Genomic DNA, 21817 nt, shown 5'->3' with positions numbered 1-21817 from the left:
AGTCCTTGATATCTTGGAAGAGTAAGAAGCAAAATCGTGTGTCAAAATCTTTAACAGAGGCTGAATATCGAGCCATGTCTACTGCTTGCTCCGAGGTTGTTTGGCTTCGTGGATTACTTGCTGAGATTGAATTTCCTCAATCTAATCCTACTCCTCTCCATGCTGACAATACAAGTGCCATTCAGATTGCTACCAATTCGGTTTTTCATGAGAGGACCAAACACATCGAAATCAACTGTCATTATATACGAGAAGCTGTAGATAAAGGAATCATTACTCTTCCACAAGTGTCCAGTGATCTTCAAATAGCTGATGCATGCACAAAACCTTGGCACGACAATGTCATCGGTTTCTAGTAGGTAAATTGATGCTTCTTGATCCACCAGCATCAATTTGAGGGGGGATGTTAGCATAATGGACAGCTCACAACTCATAATTTAATAGAGAATAACTGTATATATTTATGTAACTATATAGTGTTGTAATTATAGAGATTTCTTGTAGTGATCAAAGAGATTAAATACTGATATTATAATAAATAAGAATAGCAGATTTGGAGGGATAGAGTAGCTGATCTTTAGGGATAGAATGACCGATCTTTAGGGATAGAATAGCTGATCTTTAGGGATGTAAACCTGTATCCTTTCTATTTAATGGCAAGACTCTTAAATTGAGAGGCATTCAGCAGAAAATTGACAGAAATAGCATAGCCATATGTAAAATACAGAGTGGTCATTCTTGACAAAGACAAACCAGAAACTTTTTGTCTTTCAAGTTTGAATAGCTACAAACTAAGCAAGACACAAACATATTAAAACAAGATAAAACAAGACTTTTAGAAACACACAGGAGCAAGAAAATCAGCAGTGATTTTCAAGAACCAAAATGGTTCTAGCTTAAGCAGAGTTCGATTTTTTGCCCACATCTAGCACGAATCGATACTTCACATCCGATTTCAGAAGACGCTCCATCGCAGTATTCACGTAGTCCATCGCGACGACTTCAACATCTGGTGTTATGTTATGCTTTGATGCAAAATCTAACATTTCTTGAGTCTCTTTCATTCCTCCAATGGCACTCCCAGCAATTAACTTCCTTCCTGTTTTCCACATTATTATATATACATTAGTATAAAATTAAAAGAGTACATAAAAGTCATAAACTTAAAGAGAAAGAGGCTTATGTGATTACCCAAAATTAAGGGAAACACTGGCATTTCAAGTGGTTTTGGAATTACACCAACCATAACAAGTTTTCCATGAGGCTTTAACATGCCAAGCAATGGCAAAAGTGGATGAACTGCAGAAACTGTATCAATAATTCCATCCAATGTGCTCATTGCACCCTGTTACATTAATCCAAGTTCCAAAACAAATCAACATTTCAACCAGAGGTGACAAAATCAACCCAATCTTTTAAGTTTAAACGGGTTGAGTTATGGCTAATTTATTGATTAGGTTGAACTAGGAATGACCTCTCAATTTATTGGGTCAAAAGGGTCAAAATAGTGTAACACGGCAGTTCAAAATGCAACCAAACACGAAGATACAAAAATAAATTTAGAGATGGGGAATTATGTAAAATTTGAAAGAACTTAAGCAAATAATTTAAGAAAGATACATTAGATTCCACATATTTCTTTTTAAAAGCAAACTTAATAAAGGAGAGGAGGTCCGTTCACGTTGGTCGGGTTGGGCTACACCCGTTATTAGACCCATTTTGACATAACCCATTTTACTTTAGGTGAGCCGTGTCATAAATGGTTTATTAATTTGACCTGTTTTGACCCGTCCAAATTTGACCTAACCTTTACTAAAACAAATCACAACATTTCAACAATTTCATCCAAAACACAAAATAGAGCTGACATTTATACACACCTGAATCTGCTCAGGGTTGGTGCTAAGTAAAAACTTATCCACACCAAGATGTTGAAGGGCTTCATCTTTCTTGCCAGGAGAAGTACTAATCACAGTCACATTAGCTCCAAAAGCCTTAGCAAATTTCACAGCCATATGACCAAGCCCACCAAGGCCCACAACACCAATGTGCATTCCAGGCTTGTCAAGCCCAAAATATTTCAATGGGCTATAAGTTGTAATCCCAGCACATAACAATGGTGCAGCTTCCATTGGCAAATTCTCCGGCCAACGGACCGCGAAATGCTCAGCGACGACCATGAAATCGGAGTAACCACCGTACGTCATTGTGCCGTCGTGGTACAGTTGACCATATGTCATTATTTGTCTAGGACAGTAATTTTCAAGACCATTTGAGCAACTGTCACATTTTTGACATGATCCTACTAGGCAACCAACACCTACTTTGTCACCAATCTTAAATTTCTCAACTTTGTTGCCAACTTCTGTCACCACGCCCACAATCTCGTGCCTGTTGTCAGACCATTAAGTAAAATACATTAATGACAAAAACATTGACAAGAAGCTGTAGGGGCATTGAGTATAGTTATTGATTCTGCTGTTAGTTCCATCTAAATTGGAGGTTGGCACTAAATGCTAGTACTTTATTAACTCACTAAAGACTTCGAGGCTGACTAATGGCAATAAGTCCCGTGAATACAGTTTCAAGTTATATCTCAACAATAAAAATTTATTAGAACGTCATGTTTACATATCACTTAATTAGGTGTTTCTATTAAAAAAAATACTTAGCTTGCACTCATTGATTTGATGTAAACACCGACGAGTAAATTTTACCGTCAGCTGCCTACCATTCATTGTCTATTATTCGTGAGTAACCTGGTTATTAATAGGATATCAATGAACTATCTCAAGTAATTAGGGGTTGTTTGGTTCGTATATGAGTTATGCAGAGTTTGGAACACATAAAATGTAATGTGGATATTTTTTGGCAACTAACTTAACTTTATTAATCACCAAATGTAATCAATCACTCCATCAACCTCTCCTTCTATCTTTCACCTCATTCAGAACAAAAAACTATCCATTAAAGTTCAAATATGAATTGTAGCATAAATATTAATAATGCAAAAATTACAATGTAGAGTTTAACGTGGAATTGAAGTTCAAAGCATTTGATTTTATGAAAAAGAAGATTTAAAAAAAAAAGGATATAAGTCTAGTGAGATGAGGACATATCTTTTTCATTTTGGTGTTTTTAATTCATTTATTATTAGTACTTGAATTCTTATATTATGTGCTACCCCGCATAAAATAGTATAATTTATACGGTTTTATTTATGAAAAAAATAAGTAAAATGATAAAGAAGGTAAGAGTCATGCTGAATTCTTTAGAGTTTATCTGACAATGTAAAAAGAGGTTTACACTATCAAGCTAAGTGACTCAAAAAAATATTTACATGTAACTTTGCATTAAAAAGTTTAAATTTGTAATTTTGAAATACGATAAATTGCATGCTACAACGGGTAAATGTGATCTGATAGTATAAATTTACGTATGCGTTCATGAAATAAACTCAATTTCTTACCCAGGTACAACGGGATATCTGGTGACTCCCCATTCATTCTTGAGATAGTGAAGATCTGTGTGGCAAATTCCACAATACAAGATCTTGAATTGCACATCTTTCTCCCCAGTAGCCCTGCACCATAAATTAAACCATTTCTCTAAAGTGAACAAAAGATAAAAGAGTTTAAATTCAACGCACTAAAACTGTTAAAAAATATTTGTACAATCAGATCATTCAGTGGCGGAACCATAGTGCTAGCTACGGGTTTAACAGAACCCAATAGTTTTTGCTCAAATCATGTATTTATGTTAAAAAAATTCATTTAATATGTCCAAATAATTTATTCAGAATTTAGCAAGTAAAGAAAATTGTGATCCAGAACCCATAAACTAAAAATCCTTGCTCCACCTCTGTGATTATCAATAAGGTAATTATAAGCAAGTTCTCTATGATAACCATCAATTTATAGTCAGATAAAAATGATACTCCCTCCGGATAAAAAAAAAAGTTCACTTAGCCATTTGCACACCCCTTAAGAAACTACCCACTCCAAGAAAAAAATATGTAAATTGACTAAACTACCCCTAATTAAATAGACATTGAGATTTGATCACATAACACTTAATAGGGGCAAATCTGGAAAGATAAGGTAAATTGTTTCTTGATTTAATAAGTGGACTCTTTTTTTGACCCAAGAAAAAAAAGGCTAAGTGGACACTTTTTTTTTATCAGGAGGGAGTAACTACTAAGATAGGTTAAAAATTATAACCTACTATGATAGGTTAAACTACACTAATCGGGTAAAAACTACTTTACACTTCAGTTTATATAACTTAAATCCAAAAGGAAAATGATAAAGATAGAACTAAGTTGTACTTCTTGTTAGCTAATGAGTACCTTCTTGAAAAGTTGAAAGGAGAAAGAACCCCAGAAGTGTCTCTAGCTGCCCATCCAAATGCCTTGATTGGATGCTCTTCTTCTGGGGATTTTGCCATTTTACCTAATTCAACAATATTATAACACAAAGAAGATACTAGATGTAAAATATTAAAACTAAGAATGCCTAGAAAAATGAGACTGAGCAATGGCAAAGTCTCAAGCCAATATATTTATACTAGTTGATAAGGTTTCTTCTTTTATTGCTATTTTGACTTGTTTCAAGAAAATATTTAATGGAGTTAAGGCAAATTTCCACTATATGTGGATATGGGGAAAACGGATAGGTCATTTTTGAGTGTAAAAATTAGTTGTGTTAGAGAAATGTAGTAAATGCTTGCAATTATGGTGCAACTACCAGAGTATCGGGTTTGATGAAAGTTAATATAACGACAATATTGCTCTCCAAAAAAATAAAATCTCCTTTAGACTAATGCAATTTAATTTTAACTAACACCTAATTTTTACACTAACTGAATAAATACTTAACAAATATCTTTTATATATATGCTCTTATCAGTTAATCATGATTTATGACAAAGCTACAATATTAAGTAGATGTTCGACAAACCCAATAACTTTTGTTTAAACTTTGTGTATTAAGACAGCTATCAAATATAAATAAATATGTAAATGCAAAGCTAATAGTAACTAAAGCGAGCTATGACATCAGTGACAAGTTCACGATCAACAAATTTCAAATTTCTGATCCTTTTTTTATCATAAATATTTGTTTATGTCTTTCTTTAACTATAATTAATTAATATATAATCAATATAACCGAAGATATGAACAAGTTATGGGTGCAGTCTGTGTTTGTTAGAAAGAATAATGGTTCATGTGATCGACTAAAGTGAGAAATGATGAGTAAAGAATGCAGATTATTTGTGCATGTGATGTATTGACCTATTGGGTATGTACCTCGTTGCGTAGTTGCGATTCTGAGGGGTAAAAAAAATATAATTGTTTGCGCTAAACTAATATAGATGCATGACATCTGTTTATACGTGCATAAACTTCTTAATTATGAATAAAATATATTATCACCTTATTAACTTAGCTTGCTTATTGTATAATTTGATATAAACTAGTAACACTTTTTTTTTGGGGGTGGGGGGTTCCAAGAGGGTGAAGAGCAAAACCTCTTTATAGCGACAATCATCTCAACCAATTAGTACTACAAAAATAGTCTAAAGTTATTTAGTAAAACTCAAAAGTTCCTTAAGTTACATAACATTACGAACACATACTTTCTACTTTTCTCTTTTCTTCTAGAAAATAAGAATACCACGAAACAATAAAGTTTAAGCTAATGAAATAGAACTCAAAATTCCCAAGAATTAGCACTGTTAATAAGATAATAACTCAATATTTATATGGAAAATACAGAATAATCATTCTTGACCAAGACAACCATAAACTCTCTTTTCTATATCAAGTTTGAAACAACAATTGAGCTAAGCAAACACAAACAAATTAAGACTTTAAAAACATACAAGAGCATGAAAATTATTCCTCATTCCTGAGTTGACAACTTCTGGCATCACCAGAAAGCTCGAAACCATTCTTAAGTTGAATAGGTCGAATAATTGGAAGAAAGTAGAAAAGATAGATCAAGTGGAATCAAAGAGACTAGCGGACTGATCACTAAGTAGATACAAATAGATGCAAATTCTGACATCACCATAGAACACTTGATTCGAGCTCAAATAGATTTCGATATCCTCCTTCCGGCGGGGGCCCGGGGGGGGGGGGGGTGCAGCCATCAATGAGATACCACTTTGGAAGGGCTAGAATTTTTTCCAATATCGAGCACAAATCGATACTTCACATCGGACTTATGAAGGCGGTCCATGGCAGTATTGACATAGTCCATTGGGACAACTTCAATATCTGGTGTTATGTTATGCTTTGATGCAAAATCTAGCATTTCTTGAGTCTCTTTCATTCCTCCTATGCAACTCCCAGCAACTAACTTCCTTCCTGTTTTAATTTCCACATAACATATACTTCAATATAAACTTTAATAACTCAGAGAGTGCACAAAGGTCATCAATTGAAGTATTTAATTTTAGAAAAAGAGTAATTATTTTGTTACCCATAAGTAAGGAAGGCACTGGCAATTCAAGTGGTTTTCCAACTGCACCAACCATAACAAGCTTTCCATTAGTCTTTAACATACCAAGCAATGGCAAAAGTGGATGGACTGCCGAAACAGTATCAATAATGCCATCCACTGTGTTCATTGCACCCTGTTACATTAATCCAAGATTAAAAAAAAAAAAAAAACAAATCAATATTTCAACCAGGGAAATCGGTGATAAATACCTCTCTACTATATGAAATATCTTGATTTTACCCTTTATTGGGTCATTCATATTTCATACACTAACCATTAGAAAATTGTCTCACATTTGTCTTGATTCTAACGGAGCTCCAACGCGCACGGACTCTGACTAAAGTATATATAATAGAGATAATTTAAACCATAGTCAAAAGTAGAGGTAAATCTGGACCTCTTTTTTAAAGATTTTGCACGTGGAATCCATAGAGTTTGTGATGGAGCTCTGTCAAGGGCAAATACATGACAATTTGCTAACTAGAGGTGAATCCATGATTTGAAGTTTATAAATCCTACAACGACCTCAAATTAATATACAATAATAAATATGTTCACAATCTAATATTTAGAGATGTTTAGTGGATTCTTAAGAATATATACAGGTGTAGACAAAAGTTACTAGGTTCACGTGCCCATAACTTATTGTAGATCCATCTATACTGCTAACTTCAAGGATATGAATCGGCGGAAAGTATAACAGAGGGTTAAAACTTAAGATATTTTGTATGGTCAAGGAGTAAAATTGGACATTTTTCCTTTCAACAAAAAGAAAAGGCTGAATTATACACACCTGGATTTGCTCAGTGTTGTTGCTAAGTAAAAACTTATCAGCACCAAGATGTTGAATGGCTTCATCTTTCTTACCAACAGAGGTACTAATAACTGTCACATTAGCTCCAAAAGCCTTAGCAAATTTCACAGCCATATGGCCGAGCCCACCAAGGCCCACAACACCAATGTGCATTCCAGGCTTGTCAAGCCCAAAATATTTCAATGGACTATAAGTTGTGATCCCTGCACATAACAATGGTGCAGCTTCCATTGGCAAATTCTCTGGCCAACGGACCGCGAAATGCTCGTTGACGACCATGAAATCGGAGAAACCTCCGTATGTGGTGGTTCCGTCATGGTAAGTTGTACTATATGTTCCAATGTGGCTAGGACAATATTGTTCGAGGTTACTCAAGCAGTTGTCACATTTTTGACATGACCCTACTAGGCTTGCAACACCTACTTTGTCACTAATCTTAAATTTCTCAGCTTTTGCACCCACTTCAGTCACCACACCAACAATTTCGTGCCTGTTTTAGACACAATTCAAGGAAATAAATCATTAGTTCATATAAATTTACCCAATTAATACCAACAACAACTAACAACAAAATACTTAAATTGGTCTATTCTCTTTTTCTAAAATCCGCCACACTACTGAAAGTCGTGAATTTCTGATGGCCGTTCCCATCTGACGTCATTAGAAATATGAGATTTTCCACGAGAAAATTGCGACGCATTCCATTGGAAATTTGCATGTTTTTAGCAGCTAGTGAAAGTGGGAGTGGAGAATATTATTGTCTCAAAATGCAAAAATAGAAATGGGAAACGACAAACTTGCAAACACATGAATAAAAGGGAAGCAAAATGTTGAAACAAATTAATCACCCGGGTACAATGGGATATCTCGTGATTCCCCAATCATTCTTGATGAAGTGAAGATCTGAGTGGCAAATTCCACAATACAAGATTTTGAATTGCACATCTTTCTCCCCCGTGGTCCTGCATTATTCAAAAGGTTTTAAATTCAAATCAAAATTCTGAATCCACCTCTATTTACCTGTATGAAGCTATTTCTAGAAACGCAAAAAAAAGAGAGTTTATATTTTATGTACGAAGTAAAAATATATATTTTTAAAAAAAAAAATAAGGTCATTTAGAATGAAATTACAAGTAAATATTTATGATATTTGATAATTTTATAAGAATAGTAACTAACCTACAATGATAGGTTAAACTACACGTACTGTGTAAAAAAAATTTGCACTATCAATTTATATAACTTAACTCCAAAAATGATATGATACAGTTATAATAAATAGAGGAAATACGATCTCTTGGCCTCTTACAATTTGAATAGAAGAAAATGTCTTTTTCAGATCTCTTATGCATTTTTTCTAGATCTCTTATAAAAAGGTCATAAATCTTAAAAAAGTGTGTAAAGGGCCAAAAATCCATTTCTCCGGTTATATTATAAGTAACTAATTTGGACTTGTCATATATAAGATAATGAGTACCTTCTGGAGAAGTTGAAAGGAGAAAGAACCCCAGAAGTGTCTCTAGCTGCCCATCCAAATGCCTTAATTGGATGCTCTTCTTCTGGGGATTTTGCCATTTTCACTTAATTCAACAATATGACACAAAGAAGATAGCTAGCTATAAATTATCAAAAATAAGAATATAATGCCTAGAAAAAATGAGACTGAGCAAACGCATAGGGAGAAGCCAATATATTTATACTAGTTAGTTGGCAAAGGCTTGTGTTTTTGTTATTATTACTACTATTTTTATTCCCTTCAAGAACTGGAGTTGAAGTCAAATATGGTCGCCTACTTTCGTGCATGTGATGTATAAGAATAGTATGTCTGCCCTCGTGTTTATATCATAATTAGACAAATAAATGCACATGTGTTTGTAAATAATCTTTTTTCATTTAACTAATTTATTAATATATATTCTTGTCTCATTAACTTACTCGACCATGAATTTGGTTTGCTGTGTCATGTGGAGAGCATGTGATAAAGGAAAATGGAGCCAAGAAATGCCAGATGGAACATAATACTAGTTAATTATTTATTCCAAGAGATAATATAAAATAAAGTAATCTTCTTAGTAAATAACATCAAAAACTAGATGTTATTTACAAAGAATTAACCCGAGACTAATGTAGTAGTCCTAGATAGAACCAAAAACTAGAGGGAAGTCAATTAAATAACATCCTAGATGTTATTTACAGAGACTAATGTACGTAAAGATAGAACCAAAAACTAGAGGGAATTTATATCTATATATAATATAAAGTTATCTATATATAACGAGGTGATGTGGGGGACGCAACGCATCTCTCTGGCCGCCTCCAATGATATTTATCTTTTTCTCCTTTTTTTGGCCTTTTTTTTTTCCTTTCATTTATGTGCTTTATTAAAAAGTTCAAAAAGTCATTTATGTGTTATGTAAATGGATGCTCCAAAATAAATGACTTGTAAATGAGTGATTTATTTCTCTCTATGTAACATTGTGTACATATTCTTAATCTCAAAAGTAATTTCTTTCGCTTAAAATCATTCGTCTTCCTTCTCTTTCTTACAGTTTCTTACACACATACAAAAAATCGGAAGTGATAAACTTTGACATTTTCTTCTTATTTAATTTGTCCTATTAAATATATGTTTAATTCTGTCTTTCACTAATGAAGATTGTAACGTCTAACATAATGGAGCAATTACTTACATCATAACAAATATGTAATTTTTTGAATTCTGGTCCATGAAACGATGGCTCTTCACATCTGAAGCAATCCATTATTAAATAGCAACTCTCTTTCTCTCACATTTGTACAATCTTACCTTTCATCCCATTTTCTTCTTTATAATTTGTTTTCTGTATTTTGTTAAAATTTACATTTGGACAGTGGACACTACAAAATTCAGAAGAAGTTTTACGATATGGCTTCTTATTCCATTGTTATAACTTACTGTGCACTTCATTTTCTGAAATTACATTGGTATGGTTTTTTATTCCATTTGTTATTCCTACTGTGCATTTCATTTTCTGAAATTTTCACGACTGGATTCACTAAAATTAATAATATTGCGTTTCTTCTTTGTTGTATGTAGGTTTTAGATGCACGGATAAATTGTCTCGGTTACTAAGTCGCTATCGGTCATAGATGCATGTACTCAAATATTTTCATCTCGGAAGGCGCTAACATCCAACAAGTAGAACAAAGATGAAACTCGGCCAAAATCTACTATTTCAACCGTAAATAAACTATTCAAGTTCCATGAAAACTATGATAAAGTCTTCCATAACCAGAGCAAAATGCTCATTTATTTTATTCATAATGATAGTGCTCAAACCAATTTGCTCGCACGCTTAATCAGCTTTCATCGTTTTCCCAACATCGAGCACGAATCGATACTTGACATCCGATTTCAATAGACGTTCAATAGCAGTATTCACATAATCCATTGAAACAACTTCAACTTCAGGTGTAATATTATGTTTTGCTGCAAACTCAAGCATTTCTTGGGTCTCTTTCATTCCTCCAATTATACTTCCTCCCACAATTTTCCTCCCTGTTTGTTTCATACGAATGTTATTAGAACTATATTGAATAATCCCAAATATCAGAAATGAAAAGATAATTAAGAAAAGAAAAAATATTATTTATTTACTTACCCAGAAGCAAGGGGAAAACTGGTAATTCAAGTGGCTTTGGCGGTGCACCAACCATTACAAGCTTTCCATGAGGCTTTAGTATATTGAGTAATGGGAAAATAGGATGTTGTGCTGAAACAGTGTCTATAATTCCATCCAATGTGCTTGTTGCAGCCTGCAAAGTAACAACAATCCAAGTCGTATTCAATGCCAACATATATATGCTCGTGCCCTCATATCTACAGTATGCCATAATCATATAGACCGTTAACCATTAAATTAAGAGTGTCAAGTTTAGCACATTAAATATAAGTCATTCAAATTTAGCCCATGAAAATATAGACCGTCCAATTTGTCCAGACTTGGATGAGTTGGATTGAGTATAAATTCATAGGGAAAAGGACACTGTGTGTCCAACCAGCCCAAACTAATCTCATATTTGGCCAATATTTGGGCTTAGTGTCACTACAAGTCCACTCAGCCCAAACTAATTCCACCCCGTAGCCCAGCGGTTGAAAGCCCACGCCTAATGTCTTTATTTCCATTAAGCTAAGGCAAAAGGATAGAATTGGGATTTCCATCATCGACGTCTTCTCTTTTCAACATAACTATAAAGGGTTTCTTCATTATCTCCTATTTTTATGCTCGATTATGTTCGAAATTGACACGTTCTCTTTAGATAATAATGCCTATTTCCATTAAGTTGTATCTATTTTGTATATATACGCATTGTATTGTATATATTTTGTATATTGTTTGTATAGTGAACTTTATTGTATGTATAAAACTTGTATATAAAACTTGAAGCTAGTTTGATGTGCTCATGTATTGTGTGGTTGAGAATCTGAACCAGAGGCTATTCCTTTTTCTGACACACACAAGATGTGTATATATATATATATATATATATATATATACATACGCAGCACTATACCGATACATATACAGGCAATCGTGTTGATACATATTATATACACAAATGATACATATATATACAAAACCGATACGGCTTTTGTATTCTATACGAGGTAATCGTGTCGATACATATTATATACAAAAATGATACATAACTTAGTGATTCATATTTTATACAGTTTCTATACATTACGCGTATAGGTACTGATACATATTTTATACACATACATATTATAAACAAAAATGATTTTTACGGTTGTTGTTTAGGTGTTATATAGGTTGAAGTTTCCATGTTTAAGAGTGATTGAAGGAGGAAATTGCCTCAAAGTTTTTAGTTTGGATTTTTAGTTGAAAATTGTGTTATTTAAGTTTTGGCAAACTGATGAGATTTTTTTAATAGCTACATTATGGGTTTGGAGAAATTTGGGCCAGTGGGTGGGTTGAATATGGGTCGAACGACCAATTGTGTCCTTTTCCCAAATTCATAAGCATGTCGCTTTAGATATAGTAGTCCATCAAGTTTCGACTACTTTAAGCTAGCTCAAATTAGCTCATACAAAAACTTATCATCAAAATATAGAAAAATAATTTCGTCTATTAAAAAAATAAAAAATAAAAAGGAAAACTAAGACTCTAAACTCAAATCTAAAACAATGAACCTTCAACTTCAAATTCCTATTCTTGATCCATTTGAATCATTACTAAAATTCTTAATACAAGAGCCAAAATAAAGACAATCATCCATATGATTCCATACACATTCCAATTTAAGAATAAAATAAAATTGACAGTCTCTATTTCTGACGGGTCCTTCTCTTGGATTCTTTTGAGTTGCTCACATCTTCGAGTCCATTCTCTAAGGCAATAACCAACTTGTCAAAATAATTTCCGGTAACCTTAGTTAGTCCACTAAGTTTCGAACGAAAAACGACGAAATTCTTATAAGATCCTTGCTCGGTATACTCCAATTTCTTGGTAGATCCAATATGATTAAACAATTCTTTCTCTGCACATTCATGAAGTCGCTCAAGACCTGCCTCAGCTTGCCCTTGCAAGTACTCAAAAATTTGCTTTTTGGTCTTCTCCTTTTCTGGTAAATAAAATCCATAAGCATAAGTCCATTTCAAGACTCTTCTACACTCAACAATTTGTTGCCAAGCTTGTATAATGAATTCCAATTCAATCTCCCTTAAAGAGTGCAATTCACTCAGTTTCTTCAATCCTTCATCTCTCATCTCATTTAAATCCTTTAAGGCCTTTTGTTTCGACTTCTCATTTGATAACCATCTCTCATAGTAATGTGTGTACCTTTGAACATGTTTCTTGGCTTCCTTTTTCTCTTTTGTTTCCTCGTAACGATTACAATTACCATCACAAGAACCCCATTTTTCTAAACAAAGCCAACAAAATTGGTAACAACACTTACAAGTCATATGCATACATCCCCTTTTTTTGTTTTTTGAATAGGGTTGAAACATTTAGGACATTTCTTAGTGAAAGCCAGAATCCAATTCGTACGTCCACTTTCCGCACGATTTCTAATCCTCCACTTAGCTATAGTGTCACAATCAATCGGTCGATGATTCTCATCCAAGCAATTCCAACAGAAACAATGAGAACAATCACAAATCACATCGTAATTTTCACTCCCAATTTCGAATTCGACCGCATATTCACATCCAGGGGCAGGACGCCACTTGATCTTCCAATTTTCTTCTGACATAAGATCTATACAAATAATCATAACACTTCAATCTATCTTTCTCCTGTGCTAACATAACGGTCCTACTTTGACCTACCATTTACAGCACGGCTCCGGACAACGTAAGACAAGACATCTAGGACCACTATCAATCGACGTGCTAACGTAACATTCCCAACATTCCTTACAAAAAGGATGTTTGCAATCAGCAAAATGAATCATATCAAGAGGATATTCCTCAAAACATATCCCCCATGTCAAAGTCAAACGATTCGAATCCCAAGACCGGTTTTTTTCCGTTTCTTGTTCAGATAACATACCTATAGCCTTGCGGACCTTGGATTCGTTAGCAAACCATTCTTCATTAGCTCTAGTGATACTCCAATTATAGTGACGAAGAAGGGCAACAGAAACGTCCGTTGGGACCGAAAAAATTGTTGAAGTTTTCGAGATATCTTCTTCCATGAGTCGACGAATATCCGTAGCCTTCAAGATTCTGTAATTTTTCGGGTTATAATGGGAGTCTATGGGTTCATCAATGGTATCTCCATCACTGAATACTTCCTCCTCTTAATCCATGTCATATATATCATGATCGGAATCCATTAGCAAAATTGTGATATTTTAGAGGACTCTTGGTTGGTGCTACGTTAAAAGGAGACAAATATGTATATAAAGCTAAATATACAACCTAAACCTATATGGTCTCGGGAAAAGAAAAAAGAACCTAACAGAAGTAGGAACGGAGAAAAAACCTAACACATGTAGTAAAAAAAAAAAAAAAAACTAGCAGAAGTAGGAAGCTCTTATTCTTTCTTTTTAATTTCTTAGAGGCTTAATAGTGATGGTCACATAATTATAGCTTTTTTTCACCAAAGTAACAGTTTTCGACATTTTAAAATTAGATGCAATGATCCAATTCAGTTTTGGCAGTTGATTTAATATCAGGGGGTTTATTAGCTGATTGAAAAGGTGAAGAGTTTATTGTTTTCGGAACCAAAAAAGTTAAAGGGGTTAACTCGAATTTACTTCATATGTAATGTTTATTTATAAAATCCGGTCAAGTGGGTTAGAGGTTCTTACATTATGGTATTTCATATATTTGTGCCCCGACATGTTTGTTGATTAGACCTCAAACACATATACCAGTTTAATGGGCGAACAATCCAACCTTTGGAACATACCTCCAAATGGAGAAGTGCCGACTTTGAGGTGCCAAAGTAGTTAATAATTAATTCTTTTGACCGACTACTTGTACGTAAATGTAAGTAGAAAAGCGGTAGAAACAAAAATAAATAGTGCAATAGCAATAAATGTCGTTTCAACCAATCCAAATGTAACCCAGCCCTTCGACAAGAGATGGGACCAAGAGCTTTCTAACTAGGAATGACAGGATTTAAAATGTTTAGGGATAACACTTTTAAGAAATAAACTTATTTAAGTTATTTCTTTCCAAACAAAAAAGAGTTTTTTCCCCTATTAGGCTTAACGTCATGCACGATATTATATAGAAGAATTAACTTATATGGCCGCCAATTCAAAATAGCCGATAGATGTAAAACTATGTATAATCAGTATATAATTTATTTATACCGCCTAAGAAACAAACAATAAATTTAGCCAGCTATTTGGATAAAGATCCCAATTATATAATTGCAATTTTAAAGAACAAAAGTAGAAAGTTTACCTGCATTTGTTCAGGATCACGACTGAGGAAGAATGAATCAGCACCAAGACGTTCAATAGCTTCATCCTTCTTATTAATAGAAGTACTAATCACAGTCACATTGCATCCAAAAGCTTTTGCAAATTTCACAGCCATATGACCAAGTCCACCAAGGCCAACAACACCAATGTTCAATCCAGGCTTGTCAAGCCCAAAATATTTCAATGGACTATAAGTTGTTATTCCAGCACACAACAAAGGGGCAGCTTCCATTGGTAAATTCTCCGGCCAAAGGACCACGAAATGCTCGTCAGCGACCATGAGATCGGAGTAGCCTCCGTATGTGGTGGTTCCGTCATAGTAAGTTGTACTATATGTGCCAATGTGGCTAGGACAATATTGTTCGAGGTCATTGGTACAACTCTCACATTTTCGACACGATCCCACGAGTACTCCAACACCTACTTTGTCCCCGACCTTCACTTTGTCGACCTTGTTACCAACCTCAGTTACCACGCCCACGATCTCATGCCTGTGCAACAAAGGTAAGATGTGGTTTGAATAGAGTTTCAGTGGCCAATAGATCTACCATGGCCTCATTTGAATTATCTAAATAAAAGAAATTGAAAGATTTAAAAGGTTGGATATATATTTGATATTATCTACTAGTCCACATATAGATGATAGCCCTATCAAATGTCCATCTAATTTGTCGACGGATTTCTATTGTTTAGCGATAGAATTTTGGCAAGATATGACCGCCTATAATTAGTAGTGGGGTAAGATTAAAGGTTAGCATTTATAATGAGTTAAAATGAGTGAAACTCATTACCGCATACATCATATAAGTGCAGGAACTGAGTAGTAAAATTATCTCAAGAAAATATAACTTCAACCTGTTCAAGTTTGGGCGAGTTGAGTTAAACAAATTTCCATAACGAATCAATATGTGCACAGAAACTAGTGAAATATTTTTTGAAAAAAAATCTTATTTGATATGTTAGATATTGCTATAACAAGGAAAAAAAATTGTATTAGTTTTGTTTTAACAAATGCTACAAAAAAATTAGGAAATTAAAAGCCATGATTTATTGTTTTCCTCATTATTTACTCAATCCATCTATTGCCATGATTGATTCGGCCACTTGAGTTGACTTAGTCTTTCTCTCCTCGTATAGTTAGTGACTAATAAAGAGAAAAATTCTATAGCACCGATATATAAAGTTTCAAATTTGACTCCTCTTCCTGGTCAAAGATCACTGTATTTTTGCCGGCAAAACATATGTAATAAGCAAAATCATACAAAAAAAGATAAAAGAAATATGAAATACTCCCTCCATTTCAATTTATTTGTCATACTATTCTTTTTAATATGATTCAAAATGACTATCACTTGCTGTATTTAGTAACACTTTTTAATCTCAATATCTTATATGATATATTTAAGATTAAAAGATCAAAGGACAATTCACACATAACTTTAGTTTAAAATTATAAAATTTAAAAAAATTCTTTATTTTTTCAGAAATCTGCATCGAGTCAAGCTAAAACAAAAATTAAATCGAAGGTTGTAATCATAACATATGTGTCAGGCCAGGGTCAATTTCACTCAACCTGCTACTTCGACACGTAGTAGGAATCCATGTAATGATAGGGAAAAATAGTGGTACACCACATAGTGCGTTTGGGAACATATCGTGTTACATGCAATTATAATTATCTTCGAAAAATTAATGATATTGGCCGTGTCAAAAGTCCATCATGTCAGTTGATGTTATAGTGGTTGTGTTTTGGCCTTCACTGGCACGTTCTCCAAGAGTGGTCCATTTTATTTTGTTGTTTTTAGTTCAATCTCCAAGAGTTATTTTGGTCCAGTTACAAAAAAGTTGAAAACCAAATCTACAAAATTGATTCGGAGCACAAAAGTGCAAAATTTCTTGAGAATGAATTTAGGAACCATAAATCAGTCTTTCTCTCCCCGCCCCCACCCGCCATTAACCCCATTTTTTAGTGGTCCCACCCCCTTTAAAACTATAAGTTATTTTTAATCAGCTCAATATTCTCGGTATATTGAAGTAGAAAAGTTTCTTGGATTTCGAATAAATGACGTGATAACACATTTCAAAAACCTGCAAAGCCTTCAATCTAGAGATATATTTTTATTACATTGTTAAATATATTATTACCCTAAGCATGGTCATTGTATCTTGTGGTGGATTACGTTTTGCTTTTTTTTTTTTTTGCGACACGTTGGGTACCTTTATTTTTTCGTTTTTTTTTTAATTTGTTTATCTATTGTTAATTAGTTAATTATATATTGCTTGTTTATTTAGTATTTGTTAATTATTGGATTCGACTTAAGTATTTATTAATTGTTTTAGCTATTTCAATTGTTAGCTGGCTAATTATTTATTTTGTTTTGCTAAGCCAATTGTTTATTTGTTAATAATTTCTTAATTGTTTCATTAGTTAATTAATTGTTTATTTGTTAAATATACGATAATAATTTATTAATTTTTTGATTAGTTACTTAATTGTTTATTTATTAAATATATGATAATAACTTGTTAATTATTTGATTTGTTAGTTATTTGTTTATTTATTAATTATTTATACTAATTGTATCCTAACTAATTGTTAATTATTTAACTCATCTTTATATTTTAGGAATGAAAACCCTTAGTTTAGGATTCATAACCCGTAGCTAGGATTGAAAACCCTTAATATAATTTTCTATAAAAGATTACGTAACTAATATTACTTGTTAATGATTTATTTAAAATACGTAAAACAGATGGGTCACCACAATCTTTAATAAAATTTTCGATAAAAGATTACATAACTAATACTAATACTAATACTACTTGTTAATGATTTATTTAAAATGCGTAAAATAGATGGATCCTCTTGATCCGGGCCCTTCGACCGAGAGTTAGTATCTTCAAAGTCGACATATATCACCTGCCGGGCCGAGTCTCGGTGTCCGTACCCGGTTGGGGACTCGACGGAGATCTTAGCCGCTCGCCCCACACGGATATTTAGTTTAACGAAGGTCGCTAGTGACAAGCATTGATTAACAGACGCAATTTCATCTCCGCACCGGTGAGGCTACCGTTACCCTTCGGATGTGAAGGTCGTTTATGGGCTACTGAGGTTGACGGACGCCCATTGTATACCGAAGAGCCTCGCGCCGCCGCCCTTTTACCGAGATGAGTTGATTAGGCTCACCGGTTTGCGCTTTCTGATGGTCATATTCCGCCAGCAGCTTTTGGTTGCCGGCCCTTTATGCTCGCTTGCGCCTCGCTGCATACGCAACATCCGATTGGAGAGGACACGCGCCGATGTTGATCGACGCGCGCGTCTATACCTACTCATCATATTCGGGGGCCAATTCCCGAACACTTCGGGTTCGCATACGAGCTTGAGGTATCTTCGGTATATCGACGATCTCGCCGAGATAGGATGTTATAGTTGGGGCGGCCGTGCCGGGCTATTCGGCCAATTCCACCCACTTGGTAATGAAGCTTATTGGCCAAACGAGCCGTTTTCGATGGTTGCTAACAAGGATTACATTAGAAAATTGGGCATTAACTCACGGAGTCGTAGACAATCAAATGGATGTTAGTGAAAGAACTTACTCTCGCAAGTGCTCTATATGTAAGCAATATAGCCATGACAAGCGTTCGTGTGGTAACAAGGCCGTGGTAGTACAAGCACGTCTCGAAGTAATAGAGCCTCTAGAACTTGAAGATTGTATTGTTATTGTAATTGTAATTTATTATTGTATTGCTTTGAATTAGTATTGTAATTAAATGGAATGAATTATTTTTTAATTAGTATAAACCTCTCGTATTGGATGAATTATTATTAAAACACTTAAATCAAAACCCTATAAATATTACAAGTTTCAAAACTTGCTTTGACTTTAACCCCTAAAACGACGATCCAAAACGTTTAGGTGGACTTAGTAATGAGCCGACATTATTTACGCAAAAAAAGATATTACGTTTTATATAAAATATTGATATTTTAGAATTTTGAAATATATAATCTTTCAAAGTATGGAAAAAAACGTGTTTGGAAAGGTAATGCAAAAAAAAAAAAAAAAAAAAGTTCGACACATTCACGCACGAAAGATGCGTGAATACTACTAATGGAATTTTTTTTTTTTTTGCACTAGTTTAGTTCAACTTTTATTTTTTGTCTTTTAAGTTGATTCGAGTTATTTTGATGGAATTTCAGTAAAAAGAATCTTTAAATAACACATCTTTCCCAAGAAAAGGTATGTAATGAGAAAAGGTATGTATTACACTACAAAGAATATTTTGGTCCGAAGATTTGGTCACTGGTTTGATAAAATTTATAGATCGAATCGTACTTCCGAAAATACACAAATAATTGGAAGAGTAGTTATATAAAAAAAAATGTTTATCTACTTTGAAACTTGTCACAACTAAGTAGGCCAAGATTTGGTCACAAGTTTGATAAAATTTATAGATCGAATCGTACTTCCGAAAATACACAAATAATTGGAAGAGTAGTTATATATAAAAAAAATGTTTATCTACTTTGAAACTTGTCACAACTAAGTAGGCCTAGCGCTTTATATAGTGTCAAACAACATTGCATATTTTAAAGTTTGATAACAGTGAACATATTGTCCTTCAATGTTGAAATCGAATAATAATATACTCTTGTTGATAAAGGATAATCAATCAGTATGACATTTGATAAAAATATCATCACATAAATGGTGTTATTTTGAAAAACATATATATGCGGGTTGTGGCACAACAAATACTTCATTACTGATTGATAGACATTTGATTTATTGCACTAAAAATGAAATACATACGGTATAATTAAAATATGTATTTGATTTAAACTAGATATAAAGTGAGTTAAATTATTATTTTCAATTTTATTACCTGAAAAGCGCAAATATATATCTTTATGTTTTAATCCCGAATTACTAATCCCGAGATTCTTATCCCACATGAAGTCTTAATATAACAATTATGGTATAACACAACCCGGAATTGCTAATCATAGAATAAAAATTCCTAGGAAATATGGAATTAGTTAATCCCCAATTCATCCCCAAAATATATTCCTTATCCCTCAAACTAAACGTTATAGTTTCGTTTAGAAACAAACAAAAAGCTGATTGGAGAAGAAAAGAAAATATTCCCTTAGGATTTTTGTTTCAAACCAAAAAGGAAAGACAAACAAGCAGGCAAGAGGAAACAATGCAGGTGATTTTATGTGATAATTATTTTCTCTGCTTTTACTATACAAATCAAACAGGAAGAAGAGCAATTTCACGCTAAATTTCCTTGCTTAATTACCCTAATTAATTTTCCATAAACCTAAACTTTCTGCATGTATAAGAGAGGCAAATTAGAATGGAATATAATTTATTTACCCGGGCACAATAGGATACTTGGCATTGCCCCACTCATTCTTGAGCATATGAAGATCTGAGTGACAAATTCCACAATACAACACTTTGAACTGCACATCATTCTCTCCAGTAGCCCTGCACCCACAAAAAATTTGTGGACATTTAAAAAAACTATAGTTAAAATTCGACCAAGGTTTAAATTTAAATCAGTAGATACAAAAAAAAAAGGTTACAAGGTGATTCCTTTTCCATCGGCCTAAGCTTGGTGGTTAGAGTTAAAGTGTTCATTGCTTGACAAGTTGTGCTGGTGGCAAGTAGTAGTATGAACAAGCATGGAAAATTACATCTTTATTATTTGTACTGATGAAAATAAATAACTACATGTTGAATTAATTAATTGGGGTGTGCATAAGCCAATCCCAACCACCACCAATTTAAACAGAAGGGTTTATAATTCCACCTAAATTGTACTCTCGCTTATTTACCAGGTTAAAATATACTTCCGCTCACCTTCGTTCCCTTAATCCTTTTCAAAGATGCACTTCATACAAAAAAATAATACTTATCTTGATTTCATGGTGATTCGAACTCACAACCTCAAGTTGTAAGCACCCTTTATGTCCAACCTTGAGATTGTGAATACAGATCACCAAGGGTACAAGGTGGGTAACTTCTGGCGAAGGAATACAAAAGAAAGTGTATGATAAAAAATAAAAAATAAAATCATTTCTCCATATTTCTCCCTTTTTTTTTTTTTTTTCACTTTGGTATCAAATCCATACCTTCGTGAGAAGTTGAAAGGAGAAAGAACACCAGATGTATCTCTAGCAGCCCATCCAGATGCTTTAATTGGGTGCTCACTTTCATGGGATTTAGCCATTTTTTTGTTCTTTCTAAAAGTGAAGTTAGAGAGTCACTTAAAAATATAAAAGAGAGCCAAACAGAAGAACATGCGTACAAATTAAAACCAAGTGGCCATTTGGTATCCATATTTATAATTTTCTGAACTCTAAAGGACGTGCAAAAAGAGAAAGAAAATAAATAGAGGCATAAATTTTAAAGGTTTATTCCTTTATTAGAGATAATATGATTGTGAAAGCCTGAAAGGTAATATTCCTTTTTAGAGTTTCTTTATCACCTTTTTTATCATGTTCTTTACCAAAAGAGACCCTCCGAATTAAATTACTTGA

The 21817-nt window shown here is 33.6% G+C and overlaps 2 protein-coding genes and 1 pseudogene across 2 annotated transcripts; all 3 read right to left on the bottom strand.

Annotated features, from left to right (window-relative positions):
• Positions 1-680: 680 nt before the first annotated feature.
• On the bottom strand, positions 681-8910 carry LOC132060496 (uncharacterized). The gene is made up of 10 exons (XM_059453519.1): positions 8798-8910; positions 8169-8282; positions 7110-7810; positions 6486-6623; positions 6165-6370; positions 4349-4557; positions 3470-3583; positions 1881-2391; positions 1192-1345; positions 681-1099 (listed from the first exon to the last, which is right to left on the bottom strand). Exons 1-10 carry the CDS (start codon positions 8893-8895, stop codon positions 897-899), a joined length of 2448 nt encoding a protein of 815 aa, XP_059309502.1. The 5' UTR covers positions 8896-8910; the 3' UTR covers positions 681-896.
• A 1673-nt stretch (positions 8911-10583) lies between these two features.
• LOC132058954 (8-hydroxygeraniol dehydrogenase-like) lies at positions 10584-21597 on the bottom strand. Its single transcript, XM_059451386.1, has 5 exons — positions 21410-21597; positions 20649-20762; positions 15245-15755; positions 10962-11115; positions 10584-10858 (listed from the first exon to the last, which is right to left on the bottom strand). Exons 1-5 carry the CDS (start codon positions 21505-21507, stop codon positions 10656-10658), a joined length of 1080 nt encoding a protein of 359 aa, XP_059307369.1. The 5' UTR covers positions 21508-21597; the 3' UTR covers positions 10584-10655.
• On the bottom strand, positions 12516-13795 carry LOC132058955 (probable E3 ubiquitin-protein ligase ARI8; annotated as a pseudogene).
• Positions 21598-21817: the final 220 nt, after the last annotated feature.

This window comes from Lycium ferocissimum, chromosome 6 (genome assembly GCF_029784015.1).
Source record: "Lycium ferocissimum isolate CSIRO_LF1 chromosome 6, AGI_CSIRO_Lferr_CH_V1, whole genome shotgun sequence".
Taxonomy (NCBI): Eukaryota; Viridiplantae; Streptophyta; class Magnoliopsida; order Solanales; family Solanaceae; genus Lycium; species Lycium ferocissimum.
The sequence above is the reverse complement of the archived record's forward strand: the minus strand, read 5'-3'. Positions and strand labels throughout refer to the sequence as shown.

Bases quoted from the DNA above. Each gene is read 5' to 3' on its own strand.
- LOC132060496 (XM_059453519.1), bottom strand. From the start codon at position 8,895: ATGGCAAAATCCCCAGAAGAAGAGCATCCAATTAAGGCATTTGGATGG. The intron at 4,558-6,164 runs GTATCTCATTGA...CTAGTATAAATA, and splicing joins ATTCTAGCCCTTCCAAAGTG to TATTGGCTTGAGACTTTGCC. The intron at 1,346-1,880 runs GTGTGTATAAAT...TTAATGTAACAG, and splicing joins CCAACCCTGAGCAGATTCAG to GGTGCAATGAGCACATTGGA.
- LOC132058954 (XM_059451386.1), bottom strand. From the start codon at position 21,507: ATGGCTAAATCCCATGAAAGTGAGCACCCAATTAAAGCATCTGGATGG. The intron at 15,756-20,648 runs GTAAATAAATTA...TTTGTTGCACAG, and splicing joins AAGTATCCTATTGTGCCCGG to GCATGAGATCGTGGGCGTGG. The intron at 11,116-15,244 runs GTAAACTTTCTA...GTTACTTTGCAG, and splicing joins GTGATCCTGAACAAATGCAG to GCTGCAACAAGCACATTGGA.